Here is a 21,358-nt window from a genome sequence, read left to right on the forward strand (position 1 = left end):
GCCTAGTGCGGATTGGTAGACTTCACACACCTTTTAATTTCCTATAGAGAATTATTCTTCACAGTTACTGATTTATAAATTTTATCATAATTGGTTTAGCTATTCTGATCTCAATTTCAAGGTTCGAATAAATTTATTTTAAACATAAGCCTTTGTAGGCTAGGTAGGTAGCCTTAGCCTTAGATAGCCTTAATATGAAAGAGAAGAAGTAGATACAGGTGTTACTACTTCTTCTTTATCATTTTCTTCATGACTGAAAGTCGTGCCTGCTTCGGTAAGCTTTGGCGGTGGCGCTGAGGAACTGCTTCCGCTCCACCCTGTCTTGTGACTGTCGCATAGCATCTGTGACTGGGATTCTCATGACCTCTCTAATGGTGTCAGACCATCGGGTAGGCGATCGGCTTACTAATCATACTTAAACCTGAGCTTAAGTTAACTTGTGTATTATAAGAATATTATTTATTCATAAGATATAAAATTAATTAGGTTTAGTGTAACTATTTCCTGAGTAAAAAGAGGCCTGAAAACTGTAGAGTTTCGATTACTTTAATATATAATTTCATAAAGATCCTCATTCCTCATTTTACCTATAACTAAAATCTAATCTATACTTACTCGTATTATAAAGCAAAGTCTTCTATTCTGTCTGTCTGTGTGTTATCAATTGTCTCAAAATCTACTAATCGGATTTTTATGAAATTAGATATGAAGATAGTTTATGACCTTGGGTAGGTGATAGGCTACTTTTTATCTCGGGAAAAATATGTAATAAAACTCCTTCACAAGACGAAGCCGCGTGCAAAACCTAGTAATTTATAAATCTACTTAGAAATCATCTATACTTATAATAAATCTGTAGAGAGGTCAATTCTGTACATGAAATATATTTCCAAAATAACTATCAGGGGGTGATTAGGGATCGATACTGATGCCAAAAATGCAATTAGTAAATTTTTGTCTGTCTGTCTGTCTGTCTGTCTGTCTGTCTGTCTGTCTGTATAACCGTTATAGAAACAAAACTACTCGACGGATTTTAACGAAACTTGGTACAATTATTTGTCATACTCCTGTGCTGGTTATAGTATACTTTTCATCACGCTACAATTAATAGGAGCAGAGCAGTGAAGGGAAATGTTGGGAAAACGGGAGAAGTTACTCCATTTTTAAGCTTCCGTCGCGTGTGCAACCTTAATGGTTAAAGCTACATAGAAATCATGTATGACGGAAATGTTCTCCTTAAAATTATGTAAAAATATCCCACGACAGCATATGTCTATCTTTTATGGTTGACTCACAATGACACGTGTAACTCCCGATAGCTTAGCAGTTCGAAGCTTTCTCATTATATTTGTTTACTAATCTTAGGAACTATCGGTCCAAACTGAAAAATTCTTTTTGCGTTGGATAGCCCTTTATTTGTGGATTACTATAGGCTATATATCATCACGCTATACCCAATAGGAGCGGAGCAGCAATGGCTAATCTCTGGAACTACTGGTCCAAACTGAAAAATTCTTTTTGCGTTGGATAGCCCTTTGTTCGTGGAGTGCTCTAAGTTATATATCATCACGCTATGACCAATAGGAGCGGAGCAGTAATGGCTAATCTTAGGAACTACCAGTTTGAACTGAAAAATTCGTTTTGTGTTGGATAGCCCTTTATTTGTGGGGTGCTATAGGCTGTATATCATCACGCTATGACCAATAGGAGCTGAGCAGTAATGAAACATGTTACAAATACGGGGACAATTTATTAGTTTTGAGAGCTTCCGTTGCGTGCGCTGCGTAAACGGTTAAAGTTATGCAACAATGATGTATGTCGGGATTATTCCTCTTAAAAGTTCTAAAAAATATATTATAAAACAAAGTCCCCGCTGCATCCGTTTGCCTGAACGTGTTAAACTCAAAAACTACCCAACGTATTAAGATAAAATTTGGTATTGAGACAGTTTGAAACCCTGGGAAGAACATAGGCTCCCAGGAAACTACTACTTTTATAATGGAAAACTTTAGCCTGAAAAACTTTATAACGCGGGCGGAGCCGCGAGCAAAAGCTAGTTAATAATAAAATTAATTCACACAGATTTATTGTTTTTTAAGTGCAGCACATGGTCGTTCGTTTCAAAAATGAATCCGCCATTAAATTTATGGTCCATGACGTCACGCCATGAGAACCATCTAAATAAGCCACATGTTGATAATAAATCCATCGAAATTGAAAAGGTGCTTCATACAATAGTTTGTTAAATATGAATTTATTTTATAACTAAACTTTGATCGCGAGAAATAAAAATTCGGGACAAAAGACCCGGTTTATATTTTCTCCGCATAAAATGGAACGTATATTTAAAGTAAATCTGTAGTAATACAAAAATTGTATTCAGGCATGATGCGTGTACAAACATACAGACAAACTTAATTCTAAAAACTGTTGTTTTGGTTTGGATAATAAAGATGCTAAATATTCGTTTTTCTTCAATATCTAAAATGTTCAGATATTGGAGTGTTACAATTTTAATATAAGTAAAGATATTTTACCACGGCTCTGATTTTGGTGTTGATGCGTGGATGATCTTTGGTACGATGTTAAATGTAAAGACGAATATGTGGTTTCATTTATTAAATTAACGCAATATTAAAATGACATTATAGACTGCGTATACCCTGAAAAAATGTATTCTTTTTAGTCTCTTCTATTATTTCTCTCCAAGCGGCGATAGCCTAGTAAACGGCGATAGCATAGTTAGCGGAGATAGCCTAGATGGTTGTGGAACGGACGGCCGACACGAATGTCCGCAGGTTCAAATCCCAAGGGCACACACCTCCGACTTTTCAAAAAAATTATGCGTGTATTCTTTGCGAATTATCGCTCGCTTTAACGGTGAAGGAAAACATCGTGAGGAAACCTGCATACCTTAGAAATTCTCTATAGGAAATTCGAGGGTGTGTGAAGTCTATCAATGCGCACTAGGCCAGCGTGGTGGACTAAGGCCTAATCCCTCTCAGTAGTAGAGGAGGCCCGTGCCCAACTATGGGACAGTATATAATACAGGGCTGACGATCATGATGATTATTTCTCGAGGTTTTGGGCAGGATAAGACAATAATATCTGATAAAGATACAGATACGCTTCACAATCTCTTCTTAAAGCGGGTTTAAACCCCGATCCTCATCGCTGACTAACTACGAGGGCTAAATTGACTGGCGCAATTTGTATATATCAAGTTTCCAACCATATTAAGATTATAATTCCCCGCACAATACTTCCTGGTAGCATGACTCGCGGCTCGTACCTCGAAATTATTAAATGACAAAGGCTTTTTCTAAGACAGGCTATTTTAAGATTGTTGTGGTTGTTGGATTGGAAGTAGTTCTGTGGATTAAAACATTTAGAAGTCATTTCGTAGATTAGTCACGATTTACTGGTCTCTCATATTTGAGAGTCCGCCTGGGTAGGTAACACCGCAATGTCTTTTTCTGCCGCCAAGCAGCAGTGTATAGTCACTGATGTGTTTCGGTTTGAAGGACATTGTAGCCAGTGTAACTATTGGACGTAATAAGACTTAGCATCTCATGTCTCAGGATGACGAGCGCATTAGAATACCAAACAATACTTTGTAATTTAAAGTGTTGGATGGTCTTTCTACTGTTTATCAGCAGTCGTATCGCTTACCATCAGGCGAATGGCAAATTAGTCTTGTCATTCAAAGGGAAAAAAAAGAATAATGTTTAGTGATAAAGTGTGTGATATAAGAATAAATTCTCATATATTTAAAATTTATAACGGTTTGCATAGAATTACATTTTATTTGTATAATGTTTCTTAATTTTATATAGTTTTTTTTGTCGAAAATATCCTTAAATATACCCCATCCGGCATACAAATTACCAAACAAACTCCGTGGCGGCCTTATTATTTATTAGTCTATCGCACCGCTCGCCTGAAAAGTTATCTTAGATTTTTGATTTTAGCGCTCAGGAGTAATGTAGCTTCCTGTTAGTGAAAAAAATTCAAAAAAGTTAACTAGGTCCTGAGATTATTGCGTTAAAACAAACAAATTCTTCAACTTTATATATTGAGATTGCGAGGAATGCCTAGATGACAAAAAACCATTCCTCTAATATGTACTACAGTTTATATCAAGATAAAATGACCTTCCCCTCTTCCTAATAAAGTACATTTTCTCAGACGCTATATTAAAACAAACGTAGGGACAACACGTTTTTAACTCCCAATAAAGCTTTCAAGAGTCATGAAATTTGAATGGAAAATGGCGTCTCCACGTGACGTCACTGCTCATCCAGTCAGCGCAATTTCCTCTCAAACAGATGGCGACTTCGACAAATCCTATTTTATATATATTAATTAACTGGGAGATGTTTGTAAATATGTGTAAGCTTTGATGCTTAAAAGGCTCATGACCAGTTTAAGAAATATATTATATTAAATTAAATTATATTAGTATAGTATAGATTGATAAGTCGTTGTATCTTCTTTTGCGTTCATTAATCCTGTGATTCATCTTTAAATGGAAGTACGAAATTAGCAGATTTGATTCAATTAGTGACCGGTTTTTGTGTATGCGGGCTTATGTTTGCGAGTCGCAGAACTTGAGTGCCTTTTATTATATTCGTTTAGTGTTTGCGTTTCGCCCACGTGAGGTAACTTTCTCCCGCTAAGAGTCCCAGTTTTCTGGAATCAAATTAGTAGTGATATGTTTATGACACATCGTATCTGTGTAGATATTCAAATTTTTCCAGAGTTATAAGTTCTTTTCCATTAATATCGAAAAAAAAATACAATCTTTAGCCTTTATATTTTTTTTTGTTTTGGCACGACAAGGAGCATTGCACCTGATGGTAAGATTGACTGTCCACCATGAAGTCCACCGCTAAACATAGTCGTGCTTTAATTTCAAAACGTACTCTTCATTTTTTCTTTTTCTTACGGTTTTGTTATAAATGTTGCCGACATTGAAAAAACATTATTTTCATTACAGTTTTATTTAAAAAGTTGCCATCATTGAAAAAACAATAAAATATCAGTCATTGCCAGAATAAGATCCACAATTTTATTTTTACTTTAAGCGCCGCTAGGAAGAGTCGGTATCCGAAGTTCTAGGTGGCTATATACAACCCAAAGTATACATCTAATAATATTTACGCACGTCCATATGTCACACGCATAACGTTGACACTAAATTAATTTAATATGATTATTCACTCAAAGAGGACCGGCGAAGCGGCGAGGCAAATTGAAGTTCGCAAACTTATTAATATCATCACGGTAACTTTCATAAGGAGCAGATAGCGAGCGATCTTGTTTGATGTTTAATTTATGAACAAATTATTCATTTGGACTTAGTTTTCTAAAAAAGCGGCGATAACCTAGTTGTTTGTGGAACGGACTGCAAAGACGAATGTCCGAAGGTTCAAATCCCAAGAACACACACCTAAAAAAAATATGTGTGTATTTTTTGTGAATTATCGCTTGCTTTAATGGTGAAGGAAAACATACTGAGGAAACTTGCACACCTGAGAAGTTCTAAATAGGAATTTCGAGGATGTGTGAAGTTTACCAATCCGCACTAGGCCAGCGTGATGGACTAAGGCCCTCTCAGTAGTAGAGGAGGCCTGTGCCCAACAGTGGAACAGTATATGATATAGGGCTAATATTATTATTATTTATTATACTTAGTTTTAGCAAAATTTGTGCTCACAACTTAGGTTCCGTATGTAATGATTTCCTTATTGAAAATAATGTCGCAGTAAGTCAGGCTCGTATTGCAGCAAGGAGCTGAATGAGTGTTGTTGTTAGCACAATACGTATAATTCATACTTGTTTTTTTATCTATCTGTGAATGTCCGAATAATATTTTGTCTTTCTTTCTTTCAATATCCTTCTACGCGCAATTAGGCCGTCCAAATAAACCTGAGTAACAAACAATTTGAATTAAAAGCACCTTAGGTAGATATTTCCAAAACACGCACATTCAAACTAAACTATTTGATTATCTAAGTTAATATGGAAACATTCTAACGACTTATTAGGTATTTTTACTTTGGATTTTTTTTTAATTATACTTGGTTATCTGAGAATAACAGAATACTATCTCTAAATATTAATTAACCAAACTAATACATAGGAAAATGATGTCAAAGGATTTTACGCTGGATTGCGGTACAAATATTCTGAGAATATGTTACAAATTTCAATATGTGTATCTGAACTAAAGACGAACATGTATTTCTGTTCTTAGAATATTGATTTATTAAATGAATGTAACTGATTATTACAAAAAACATAATTGGAAAGGTTAATTAAATAAAGGAGGGTTAGGTTATGTGGTAGAAAGTAGTCCTAATTTCTAAAAAAAATATACAGGATACGGTAGGCAGTTGTGCATCTTTGCCTACCCATTCGGGTTAAATAAAACATCGCTTATTACATTAGAATTATTGTATGAATGACTGTTAGAAATAAATTAAAATTGTTTGTAGGTTTCTCGTATGTGAGAGTCCGCCTGGTTAGGTTCCAACGCAATGTCTATTTCTGCCGCTAGGCAGCAGTGTGTAGTCATTGTTGTGTTCCAGTTTGAAGGACATTGGACATAATAAGACTTCATCTCATGTCTCGGGATGACGAGCGCAGTGGAATACCAAACAATACTTTGGGATTGATGTGTTAGTTGGTGTTTCTAATGTTTATGGGTGGTCCTATCGCTTACCACCAGGCGAATGGTAAGCTCGTCTCGTCATACAGTGCAATAAAAAAAAAATAAAAAAGTCGCTGCATGTCTATAGTCCACGACGGACTTGTGTTCTTTTAACAGAAAACAGAATTTAATTTCGAAAAGGACTTTATGAATTGAACAAAACGACTTCTATAATACACTCGCAGTACATAGACACATCCATCACGAGGAAATCTCCCATTTCATTCCAGTTATTGCAAGTTAGTCGGGCAAGGTGTTGAGTGCAGTTGTTTCGTAATTTCCGCTCGGCGCAGCTGCCAGCTTCGGTCTTGGAGGTTTCTTTGACCTATATTCGAAAAATTGGATATTTTTGAAGTGTTTGATTTGGAGCTGCTGTTTTCAAGCTGTTTTAATAAGTGCTGCAATACCTTGAATCTATATATATAAAAATGAATCCCTATATCCCTTGGTCACACCATCACGCGTGAACGGCTGGACCGATTTCACTATTATTTTTTTGTTGTGTTTGTTATTGTCAGGAGAAGGTTCTTATGAAAGAAAAAATTAAAAAAATTGCGCGGAAAAATTAGAAAATTTAACGACAATATTTATTTTATTTAACTGTCAATTGTTTGAAATAACTGTCAGCGATTGACAGAATGCGCGCTGCAAATTCATAGTTAAGACGGGATAACGTCTGTCGGGTCAGCTAGTTATATATAGATTTGTTGTTTGATCTGTTGATTGTCATTTGTATTTCAGACGAAGTTAACGTCAGCTAGGGTGCTTATATGGCCCATAATGACATATTAATTTGTTCTTAATTATTTCTTATTTTTACGCGAATGTTAGACATTAAAATAACACTACGGATTTCATCGCGGTTATTTATGCCCGTGACTTCACTGTACCACAGAGGCTGCAAAGTCTTCGAAACGTCGGGAGAAAATAATATAAATAATAATAGTTTTATTTATATTGCTCTTAAATTAATTTGTACACCCCATAGGCAGTTAACGAAAATTTTAATTACTTTTATTTAGCTGTTATTAATGCCATTTTTAAAGTTTAGGTTCTTTCGCTTTACTTCTGGAACTATTTATATTCTCACACTTACATTTTTTATCAAAAGTACAGACTCACGCGCAACCACGAGTAAAATTGTATATTCATCTAATGTCTGAACTTAGCAACAAAGCTTTCTACTACAGGATCTAAATAATTCCTTTAATTACACGCCAGCGATAAAGCATTAAGCTTCAACAAATATTTAGAATGATAACAGACAGCTAAACGCGCTCCAACCCTCCATCGACAGGAAGTTTCTTACGTCCCATCGGTATACTTAGAGTTTCTGATTTCCTGGTAGTTTCAAGTTGATTAACCACAATATTTATTTATAAACAAATTTTAATAGAACATTTTTATATGGTTGGGGTAGGTCTTTGTCTATTCCTACTAAGCACTTGTAACTAGATGTGAAAGATATCGAGGCTGGTGGTAGGATATTTTATGTTGTTGAGAGATCAAGGTGTGTAAGGTCATTTTTGCACATTTTCCGAATTTTATAAAAGTCTTTATTATTATACTTATAATTTGCTCGTTGTTTTTAAATATCATAAGGTCCCCATCCTTGTTTTATTTAAACTAATTTAAATTTAATTTATTTGTAAAATATACGCTTTAATTGTTTATGTCTAGTTAATATTAATACTGGTGTTATTTTTTTTTTTTGTCAATGCATGCTGTGACATTAAAATGTTGTGCATTTAAACCTATTATTACTGTTATATTTTATTGGAGATATTTATAATGTAACAACTACTGGTTGTCCTAATTATAAATAAAGCAACCACCATGCACAAGGTGTTAAAACCCCCTATAGTGGTCCACGGAAGTGTCGCGTTCCGAAATCAGCCTGTATATTTGGTTCCAGGCCGACATAATTGTGTCGACTGTAAAGGGGTAATCATCACTTACCAGTCGACATTCTATTGGATCCCGCTTCACTTACCATTAGATACAATGCGGTCACTTCACCATAATAAAAAAAATACAGACAAAATATTATGCTAATCTTTCCTTATTTGTAAATTAAAGAATCCTTTGTTATTAAAAGTTTTGAATCTGAATTTGATTATCAACTGTTTCCGACTGTCAATACGCATTTGAAGCCTTAAAAGACTTGCTTCATTAAATAAAACTAGCTATTAATACCACAGTTTCCATTAAAACTAATATGATATGGGACTACAAGCTTTGTGAATGAGTGTTCATTTCCAAGATAACATTGAAACTTAGACGGCATTCGATGTCTTTGTTCGTTTCGCATCGTGTAGATATAATAAGTTTTAGACATGTACATACTTAAATATTTCAGAAATGTAAATGAATGTTGAACTATTTTTAAAATAATATTTTTTTATATTTTGTTTATTTTGATTTTCTAATAACGTAAATGTGACGTATTTTATAGTATACGGTTATAGTTATTTGTAATTACAAATGGTATGAAATTACATCAAAGTTATACATGAGATGTCATAACAGTGAAGAAAAATATCATGAAGAAACCTATATACGTAAGTATTCAGAATAATTACAAACAAAAACAGGAATCACGTCTTTTTTCCCAAAGGGATAAGCGGAGATGCAACCACGCCACTTAACTTTCGCCGTGTGTATTCCATCCCATGATCTGATAGGGGGCGTATCTATTACCATATCGGGTACAAACTTTAAACACCGGGCTGATACTGAGCAGAAAACCCAAATATCACTAATAATTAATTTCAAAGATATGTGAGTTCAGTTAAATTAGGCGAGTGTTGTGGGCTAAGGCACATAACATCTCGGTAGACGAGGCCCGTATTCAATAGCAGATTAATAATACACGGATAATATTATTATTTATTCAGGCATAATCAACAAAATGGGTACATATATTCGTGGGGAATAATACGTGATCGTGGGTTCATAAGAAAAAAAATTATTGCGCTTTCTCTCTCTCTCCCCCGAGCAATGGCCGCTACGACAGACGTTCCGACGTACGCGCAACCTTGTAATTAATTAATTTTAAATTTGAAAAAGTAAATATTTAAAGTAGTGTTCGACCGTTTTATTTGCCACTCATCCCTACATATATTTACTTAAATATTTCCTTTATGATAATCATAACTTATAACATTATTTTAAACACATTTTTAAGCCACCTCTACGCCTTCATAAGTCTATGTCCAGCGAGTCCGATACGATTGTTAGGAGTACTTCAAAGTTGCCTATTCGATTTGCATTCAGTAATGCACCACTCATTTTTACAGCTGAAGTGGGACGTAGCTGGGGTGTCGGAGGGGCGTTGGCGGGGCGCGGGCGGGACGTGCCAGGGACGTGCTATTGTTTGAAACTAACTCGACTAGTTTATTCACTGTACAATGTGGTTGCCCTTTAAAAATTGTTTCCAACTACAATCAGTTTTTAGTATGGTGAATGTAATAAGCAGTTGTGTATACATAAGCTCACGTTTGGCATCGAAAGAATAGGCAGCAAGAAGAAGGGCTAGTGAACCTATATCCGTATCAGGCGACATGCAATTTCAGACGTGTCATTAGATATTATAAGACGCTTGATCTTTTTGATTACTATATTGTAGTCGCGAAGGAGGACTTTTTCGAAAATGGAACCCGACATAACATAAAGGTACTAATGTGCATAAATGCGGTTTGCAAATCGTTCCAATGAAAATTAGATTGTACAAATGTATAAGAAACGGCGATAGCCCAGTTGGTTGTGGAACGGACTGCCGAGATGAATGTCCGCAGGTTCAAATCCCAAGGACACAAACCTTTGACGTATTTAAAAAAAAAAAATATATGAGTATTCTTAGTGAATTATTGCCTGCTTTAACGGCGAAGGAAAACATCGTGAGGAAACCTGCATACCTGAGAAATTCTCTACAGGAATTTTGGGGGTGTGTGAAGTCTACCAATCCGCATTAGGCCAGCGTGGTGGACTAAGGCCTAATCCCTCTCAGCAGTAGAGGATACCCGTGCCCAACAGTGGGACAGTATATAATACAGGGCTGATATTATTATTATTATTTACAAATGTATAAATAGCTCTGTGGTGTACCTTGGGAGAGGCCTGTGTCAAGCAGTGGACTGCAATGGGCTGATGATGATGATGATAAGTTATGAAAGGGAAGCCGACAGGAATCGTGTTATATGAACCCTTCTCTACTGCTATTTTAAGCAATGAAACAATATGCCCCAGGATCAAAATTCTTGGACAACTGCAATTCAAAAAATATTGATTGTTAGACATAAAAATAATCAATTTTCCGGATTTTATAACTTTGACTTTTTGTATGACCAACACATTAGTTCTCCCCGTGACCATGGAGATTGCAGTCTTCGAAATGTTAGGAGAAAATTATAATAAATAAAAACATTTTTTTTTCAATGCAACTCAAAATATTTTATGATACCTAAGGTACTTTAACTGAAGACCACTTTAGAAAACTCTTAGGGGCTTGTTATGTAAAACACGACTCTAATGCTGCATTTTAGCGAAGGATGCATTTTATTTTTCGTTATAAACTACGCAAGCCTCGCGGGGATGGATAGTTTTCAAATAAATGCATTTTGTAAACTCTCTTTACTGGTTGAAAGTACTTCTTTAGGTCCCTCGGCTGGAAGAAGTTGGAGACAGTCTATTTCCGTCACTAAGCAGTGTGCATTTTTGTAATGCTTATCAAGCATTACTAATTAGAAATTTGTCAGTCAATCGAGAAAGATATAGGTACAGTCAGTCGAAAAGTAGTTGAACAAATTTAAAACTTCAATTCGCATTAACTTCTATTGTAAATTTTTTTTTTTACCGACGAAAAAAACCCGAGGTGGTTCTCAACATGACACGTATATTTTTATGTTAGACCACGCACTACTTTTTACAGAGTAGTCCAATTTTGATAATTCTTTTTTTCTTTATATGAAGTACATTTTAGTGGAGACAAAACGGACACGGCCAAAAAAAATTTAAGACTAACTAAAAATTTTGTATTTATTCAGCTACTTTTGTTGCGGACTGTAAAAATGTTTGATTTAATATAACAATTATGTTTTATTTTTCAATAAAACATAATAAATTCATTAAAAATACCATCTATCAAGGCGGCGAGTTACGTATCAATTAACCTACACCCCTCTAACTGTTAAAACACAATCTTTGCAAAAACCAGGATTTTGTAAAATCATTTAAAAATACCATCTATCCAAGATTCCATCAATCTCAAAACTGTGAAGATATCAAAAAATAGGCACCGATAGGCAGCCGCGGTCGATGGTCATCCATATTCACGTCGCGAATACAATTACCCGGCTTCATAGTTTGAACCGGCAGCCGGCAATTATATTTCGCAGCGGCCAGAGCTTTTTGCGACTCACATTCAAATTAGTTATTTTACTCTATCAATATATTTAATTTGGGGCTTAGTGAAATTGATTATGGTCAGATGTTGCGTAGTTGTAATTGTACATTTGATTGAATGGGTTTTTCCACCTTCAAAATTACTCAGTCGCAGATCCGATTCAGGAAGTTGGCGGTGTGATACCCCCGTGTCTCGAAAAGCACGTAAAGCCGTTGGTCCTGCGCCTGATCTCTTTCCGGTAATGTCGGCTTGCCGTCTCACCGAACTATGAGAGTGAAGGAAGAGTGAGTGCACCTGTGTACTGCGCACACACTTGTGCACTATAATATATCCTGCGTACCTGGCTGATCTCCGTTGAGATTGGCCGCCGTGGTCGAAATTCGGCTAGGAGCAGGTTAATAATATTACTGTATTTATACTGTCCCACTCCTGGGCACGGGTTTTTTTTACTGAGAGGGATTAGGCCTTATTCTACGACGCTGTCTATCGGATTGGTAGACTTTACACACCCTCAAAATTCTTATATAGAATTTCTCAGGTATGCACGTTTCCTTACGATGTTTTCATTGTTAAAACAAGCTATAATTCACAAAGAATACACACATAATTTTAGAAAAGTCACAGGTGCGTGCTGTTGAGTTTTGAATTAGCGGCTCGTCTCGGCTGTCCGTTCCACTCCCAACTAAGCTATTGTCACTTTAATCAGTTAGTTAGCGGCTTACGCTATAATCAGTGGTTAGGCTTCTTAAATGTGTTGTATTAGGATATTGTTTAATAATATATAGACTTTCAATAAGCTCTATTGTAAGAGAACTATAGGTCTGAATGTAGAATAGCGATAGTCAATATATACAATAAAGCAAAAGAATCTGGTGTGACAGCACATTGAAAAAAAGGAAATAATAAATCTTTGAAATTACTAATAGAATTTTAATATAGTTTTCACAGATAGATGCTGGGAGCTGAATATAGGTTATTTTATAATAAAATAAAATGTAATAAAATCTTCTATAATTAAATTAGATATCGGAAAAGGTTTTACTTATTTTAAGATATTAGCAAATTACGTTAAAACTTCAGCTAAAATTCGCACGGGCGAAAAGCTACTTACAAAAAAATAACACGAAAAAAACATCAAAAGCAATACACAAATCGGTAGTTACACGTATTAGATATCCGAAAGCGACACACTTAAATTAATTCCGACAATCTACAGAATGAGATCCACTATCAGATAATATGGACCCTCGGCCCTTAGTAAATTTTCATTTGGCTACACCTTCCGAGACGATATTAACTCGTTTGGTATGTAAATTGGCAATGGAGAAACAAGGAAAAATGGACCTTTTCGCTGTTGTACAAATTGTAAATTGTTAGTTTTGTATTGGTTCGGGAACTTGGAAGAATCTTTTATTATTCCTTCTGGTGATATGATATTAAAAAGCGGTTCAAATTCAGTTATGGTAATCGTACCATTCTCTATAGAAATAAAATTTTGTATGTGCACGGAATATTTCTTTTAATTTATTAAATTGTGTCGATATGTAAAATAAACCCACGAAACTATATCATGAAGGTAATATGTAGCAGATCCTTTTTTATTGCTTTGAATGACGAAACGAGCTTGCAGTACGCCTGATGGTAAGCGACACGACCGCCCATAAACAATAGAAACACCATCCAACACCCAGAATTACAAAGTATTGGTTGGTATTCCACTGCGCTCGCCATCCTGTGAGACATGAGATGTTCAGTCTTATTATGTCCAGTAGATACATTGGCTACAATATTCTTCAAACCGGAACACAACAGTCACTACACACTGCTGCTTGGCGGTAGAAATAGACATTACGGTGGTACCTACCAAAACAGACTCTCACATATGAGAGACCTACCACCAGTAAATCAAAAACAAATACTGTGATAGAGAAATAAAATTTAACTATATTGCATTTTAACAACCAGCAAGTTCTAGCATGAAACAAAGACAGAACTTAGGTTAAAATAAAATAAAATAAATAAGATACTTTATTTATCACGTAGGCGAACAAAGTTGCACTTAAGATACGTCAAAACAAAGCATAAGAATAATTATTATTATTTCTAAACAACTATTAAAATCACTTATATAACTATGGACATTTTAAATTAGGTATAAAATTTATAATAAAAACAAGGTACAAACTAAAGTAACCAGCTCGGGCTGGCAAGTAGGGGGAAATAAAAAGCTAATGCGTCGCGATCCTCAGCGGTGAAGACATGAGCCCTAACCTAGCTTACCTACCAGCCTTTCACTAGCTACCTAAGTGATGATTACCCGAAGAAGAAAGGCAGAAAGAAACTCCGGGCTCTCTTTTTTGTCATCAAAAGGAAGTTAAGGAATTAAATACCAGAATAAAAGATAAGATATTCTTAACATCGTGGGAAACCAGACTTCAACCCCATTGACACGGATGTCAACAAAAAAATTTATTCCTTAATCCTAAATGACTGCATTATGACACGACTCGTGTTTCCAGCACTTAATAAACTCATTTACATCAATTATGCCAATGAGCAATAAAACATTTCGTCTCGCAAAACTATGAGACATGTGACGAAATGTAACTAATTGCTATAACTATGGCGGCAATAATTTTCAATTTAGCGCCAATGTTAAATATGCATGACATGTGAAAAATTTTGATCGCTCAATTAAGGGCCTGGATGTTGTCATTTGGGCATTCCAAATTAGTTTTGGGACGACGATGGAGTGTAAGAGTGTGTTTTGCGTGGAATGTAACGTAAATATCAGTCGTGTAATTTGTTTGCTAATTATTATGAATAGGTAACAAATATATATTTATTACTAGCTTTTTGCCCGCGGCTTCGCCCGCGTGAAGGAGTTTTTTCTTTTTTTCGACTTGGTTGATATCTAACGTTATATTATGACTAAATTACACAAAATCATTATAAATTGTAGCCTATGTGTTATTCTGATGTATAACCAATATTACTGTAAAGTTTTATCCAAATTCTGTCAGTAGTTTTTTCGTGAAAGAGGAACAAACATACATATATCCATGCAAACATTCGCATTTATAATATTAGTAGGATTATAGATATTTATTTATATAAAATGAAATGAAAATTTGTATTAAAAAAGAAAAAAGCCACCGGCACAAACCAAGGCCGATGCCGAGTTTAAATCACTGCATTTCGTTAAAGTTAAATATAACCCAGTTACTGTGATGGATTAACAATAAAGTTATTGTTTCATCTCTTTGAACTCACTTTGATGCGAACACTCATACATTATTATATGAAAATCAAGCTTGTTTACATTCTGTATTGCTTCCCTTTGAAACGTTAGGTTATTTTATTTTTTGATTACTGATCGACTAGCTGTTATATTGCTTTATTGAAGAGACTTAGTGGCATTAGAGCAACCGCCCTTTCAAATGAGGCCGCAGTTATTGAGTATAGCTTAGAGCTGTAATGTTCAAATAAATATTATTTTCCAGTAAATATTTCAGGTCTCTAATCAGATGACAGTATGGGTTAAGTATGTAATCATCTTATATTTGACATTTAACGTTTACTTAGAATTGTTGTAACAGGCGCTTATGTCTTTCAACATATATCTACGGTTGAAAGGCTAAGGCTTAAGCGACATTTTGGGACATTAAGTTTCATACATATTTAAATCAGCTTTTTTCTATGTTTTTTAAGTTAGTTTTGTTTTAAAAGTTCTCTATAGGAATTTCGAAGGTGTGTGAAGTCTACCAATCCGCACTAGGCCAGCGTGGTGGACTAAGGCCTAATCCCTCTCAGTAGTAGAGGAGGCCCGTGCTCAGCAGTGGGACAGTATATAATACAGGGCTGATATTATTATTATTATTAAGATAGTTAATATTTTTCGAAAAAAAATGTCGTTTAATTCATTTATACTTTCAACCGACGATATTTAAAAAGATATTTGTATTCCCATTGGTGATGCTATAACCTGAAAACGACGTAACCGATTTTAGCAAAATAATTTTTATTTTAAATTAAAAAAAAATACATATAGAAAATTGGAAAATTTCAGTAAACTTAACGAGTATTTTAACTTCACGCATTCGATATATATGAATTTAGTATACACCTGCTTTTGCTGCTGGCCGTTTCTAACAGGTCGACGTGGAGATCCTTGGGGGAGGCCTATGTTCAGCAGTAGACTTTCTGTGGCTGAGATGATGATACACCTGCTTTTTTGGACCAATTTATTCTAAAAAATATATAAAATTCTTCTGTACGCATGTATACCACTAAACTTCTCCTCAACCGATGACCGATTTTAATGGTTTTTTACCCGCATTCGCGTGGGTCCCAGAATGGTTTAGCTACACTATTAAACCTGGCAGGTGACGGTGTTCTCAGATTCCATAATTTTGTTTCCTTTTTACGGTATGACAACGTCGGTGCTACTAGTTTTTAAGACAATTAAATTTGGAGGTGAGAAAGTCGCTCGTCACATAAGCGACACTCTTCATAAACAGTTACATTACGAGCCATAACTCTGAATTACGGTATGGCCAAACGCATTATGCTCAGTAATCACTGGTGGTAGGTCTCTCATATGTGAGAGTCCGCCTGGGTAGGTACCACATGTTTATTTCTGCCGCCAACCAACAATGTATAGTAATTGTTGTTTTCCGGTTTGAAGGACATTGTAGCCAGTGTAATTACTATAATGAGACTTAACATCTTACGTTTCAGGATGGCGAGCGCAGGGGAATACCAAACAATATTTTGTATTTCAAGGTGTTGGATGGCGTTTCTACTGTTTATGGGCGGTTGTATCGCTTACCATCAGGCGAACGGCAAGCTCGTCTCGTTATTTACAGCAGTAAAAAAAATCACTCTGGCTTCATATGTAAGCCTAAAACACACTATATGGCAGAAGATAATTGGTATAATGCGGCATTCATACTATAAGTATCATTCACTCATCATCAGCCAAATAAAGTCCACTGCTGAACATAGGCTTCCCCAAAAAATTTCCAGCAGACCTGTCGAAAGTGGCTTGCATCCAACGTTCCTACGACCTTCATCAAGTCGTCTGGCCACCTAGCTATAGTTTACTATAAGTATAACTGTCTAGTAAATCCAGTATCTAGTATGAGGTATTAGCTCTCGTACTATATTCATGGCCCAGGAGTCGCAGTGGCCGCGGGTGGTGTAATTTATTGTATTGCCCACCTCCATGTATCAGATAAGGGTACGGAGACATTTGCCGCTTATGCGTTATTACCTATTAAGATGTTGGGGTTGTGGTGTAAGCGATAGGAGTTTGTTTATGAAATAGTAGGGGATTTTTTTTTTCAACTTTAAGAAAAATATTGAATTTTTTATTTTGAATCTTTTTTATTACTTTGAGTACGAGACGAGCTTGCTATTAGCCTGATGGTGAGCGATATGACCGCCCATAAATAGTAGAAACAAACACCTAGAATTACAAACTATTGTTTGGTATTACACTGCGCCCGCCATTCTGAGACATGAGATGTTATGTCTCATTATGTCCAGTGGTTATACTGGCTACAATGTCCTTCAAACCGGAATTTAATAGTGACTACACACTGCTGCTTGGCGGCAGAAATAGACATTGCGGTGGGACCTACCCACGCGGACTCTTACATATGAGAGTTACTGTCGTCCATGTGGTGCTACGAACAGTGTTTAAGGGATATTTGTAATGATAATTGCTTATGTTAAAATAAAACTATTTGACGGATTTAGCGCAGTTTTTACACGCAGTCACGGGGTGGACTCTGAAACGACCACGGAGGTTCCAAAGTCTTCGAAACGTCGGAAGAAAATGATAATATAAAACCGCGATGAAATCCGTAAAATAGTTTTATTTTTGACTTTTGTAATGGTAAAGGCTTTTCACACGGGCGAAGTTGCGAGCAGTACCTATTATTTAATAATCGCTCTAAGTATATTCCCGTACCATTCCACATTAGCCGCTCTCCCCAATTTGTGTTAGGGTGTATTAATGGCCACAGACAGGCTAAAAACATGATGAATCCTACGACTTCTCGTAATTTCTAATACATAAAACATGGAATTATATGTAATAATGAAGATTAATGCAATCAAAAGCGAAAAGGATATTAAGAAAGCGAACGTGGGATTTCAGGCACTATAATTAAATAGTTTGGAGGTAATTATTTAATTGCGTCAAATCACATATTTGTTTTTTGTTTGCACATAACTTTATGTTCGTTAGCCTAGCAAGGGGCGACTTAGGCAAACACACCAGACTTCTGGGTTAAAGTTTTATGTGCTCGCAACCCGCCATATCTGTATTGTGATTTAAATTAAGAAGAGGAACTTATGTTGAGTAAAATTGCGTTTTTGGCGGTTTAGAATTATCTCGGCACAGGAATTGAACACGTCATTACTACGTATTTTATAGCTAGCTACTTTATTACGCAATTAGCTACAAAATTATACTCATAGGGAGAAATAAAATAAATTAATCATTACTGATAAAACAAAAAATCGATCGCCACATTGATGACCTAAACACAAATGAAATTCAATTTGACGTATCCTCAAACGAGTGGGCCGAAGCCAATAATCACAAAAACAAAGAAATCTATCATTAAAAGAAATGCCTGTCGAATGTAATCGTAAAAAGAAAGCCAATTTCCAATCAAAAAGGAGGGCGGACAAAGGAATTGGGAGGGAAACAAAGAGGATTTCAATTATAGTAAAACACAATTCGGTAATAATCAAAGGTCTAAATACGGGTCCTTCGGGAGTCCTTAGGGGCGGGAAGGGCGAACCTAAACGTTGCGCGCCGATGCGGGAATATAAACACAAAACGCATGCAAATTGGTTCATCAAGAAAAATACTTAACGTCCTAAATATGTAGTGTATACTTCAATTAAGGTTTCTTCAATTAATATTTACTCAAAATCGTCCGTTTGGATTAGTGGCAGGATACCTGGCAGTAAAAAGTATGGATTTGAAATTTGTATCTCAACAAAATTAATTGATGTACTAATATGATGGTAGTATTGGATTCACGCGGATAGTGAGCACGTTTTCACTACGTCACGTTTTGACTGCTTTAGTGGTGTTACGACACGACTGCAGTCCTAAGTTCTTGGGTTTGATTCCCGGGTCGGGAAGTGATATTAAGCTTTTCTATTCAGTATCAGCCTGGAGTATACAATCTGTTCCAGATATTTTGACAGGCTCGTCCCTTATTACATTATGGGACGGAATACACACGGCAGAAAGTGGAGGCACTTTGTCTACTTATTCAGGTATAATCTTGAGTGGCGAGGAATAATCATCTCCTATTAATAAATACTTTATTTGACCAATCACTCCGCTTTAAGTTTAGTGAAGCCGAATAAAAATTACATGGCTCAGTAATGCACAGTCTACAATATTTATCTGATATTGCATCCTGCTCATCGTGAGAATACACAAAACTGGTATCTACTATCTACCCAAAGTCTTACACGAGAGACCACACACTAAATTTCCAAGTTGAAGATTCGCAGCGTTAACTTTGCCCGAACTAGGTCGAATGTAGTTAGGTTTTTAACTATCAAGAGTACTGTTCTGACAGCTGTGCTTGTTACACTGGCATGTTCACATGTTTGTTATGGGAATATTTTGGCGAACTACGGTGTTTTTATATGTCAACTAATGAGCATGAGAGTATTGTAGCTATTTTCAATTTTAAAAGTACCTAGTTGAGCAGTATCATGGATGCCAATAGGCACAAATATAGGTTCGGTTTCAAAGACATGCACCTTTAACTTTTCTGTCTCGTATTCAGAGTATACTAATGTTAAGCCTGTGTGATCTAATGTAATCATTAGTTCTTTGGATGACATCATTAATTATATACTAATACATAATATTAATATTGAAGACTGCACAGACGAATAAAGTTATTTTTTCAATAATAAAGGAAATTTTTAGTACGAACATACTAAAAGGTTTTTATCACCAAGCGAAAATTGCAAGGATATCTGAAATGTATATATCCAGTGACAAATAGGCCCAATAAATAGGCACAATTGTATCGACTAGCGAAGAATAAACATCTCTCGTCATTCTATCTGGACCCCATTTCGCTTACCATCAGAAGCAGTGGGGTCGCTTTGCATTCCCATATCTCAAAAAAAGAGCGTATTCCTATCTAAAAGGCCGGCAACGCATCTCTATGCTCCCTGGTATTGCAGATGTTCGTGGGCGATGGTGATCACTTACCGTATGCTCGTTTGCCCCGTATAACTTAAAAAAAAATCTAAAAAGTAAAATAAAATGTTTTTCAGACCTGCCTTTAACAATGTTTATATCTTTCCAGATGTGATTCAAGTGTGGTCTGCCCCAGGCGGCATGACGCGGCTCCCCTGCGACCTGGCAGCGCCGGCGCGAGATGTAGCCATGATGCTGTGGTTCAAAGATGCTGACAGGATGCCTATCTATACGTAAGTATTAAATTTACATACTTTTATACCTCTGAAATGTCAAATGTTTCCAAGAATGTTGGCGAAAAGATTTGGTCTATTGTTAATAAGTATTTTCATAATATTTCTTCTTTACCTTCATGCTAATTGTGTCAAATAGTTTTAAGCATATTACCGAATCGGTATAAAGAATTTCGCTTGTCTGTAGGTGTTGTATAGCGATAAGAAATGACATAGAAATATTGCGAAAATCCACACTTAACTTCGACAAATCATTGTAACTTGGGATTTGAACCTGTGGACCGTCGATTCAGCAGTCCGTTTTATATCTAAAAAGCCTTAAATTCGTCTTATGTTGGTCGTCATAATAATTACGTTGCACCTCAATTGTATTCTAGATACAAAAACATAGGAGTCGTAGCATAATTACTGTTGATATTAAATTGTTATTGACATAAAAAAATTAATTACCAAATTATTGATGTAGACAAATTATAAAAAATCAGAAAAAAATAAATTTGCAAAGAGGCATATTTCAATGTCATAAACGTAGAATCACTTTGTCCTTTCAAGGGTAGGCAGAGGTGTAACATGCCCAGCCACCCAGTATCTGTTATTTACCACTAATTTAGTCTATTGCCTTGTTAATTTAGTAACGTATCATTAAACCTAACCCAACGTATACAATCCATAATTTAGTCTGGGTAATTGCTTCATGATTTGCTTAAAGCATCTAATATTGTACGAAACTGTTCCGCAGTTTAATCTATAAA

At 35.7% G+C, this 21,358-nt stretch overlaps 1 protein-coding gene across 1 annotated transcript in view; it reads left to right on the forward strand.

Moving 5' to 3' along the window:
- Window positions 1–21,358, forward strand: part of LOC115453457 (neural cell adhesion molecule 2) — a 132,380-nt gene that overhangs the window by 57,990 nt on the left and 53,032 nt on the right. Inside the window, 1 exon segment of the mRNA XM_030182153.2 lies at window positions 20,483–20,606. Within this exon segment, the coding sequence (XP_030038013.2) occupies window positions 20,483–20,606 (124 nt within the window).

Source organism: Manduca sexta, chromosome 13, assembly GCF_014839805.1.
Source record: "Manduca sexta isolate Smith_Timp_Sample1 chromosome 13, JHU_Msex_v1.0, whole genome shotgun sequence".
NCBI classification, from domain to species: Eukaryota; Metazoa; Arthropoda; class Insecta; order Lepidoptera; family Sphingidae; genus Manduca; species Manduca sexta.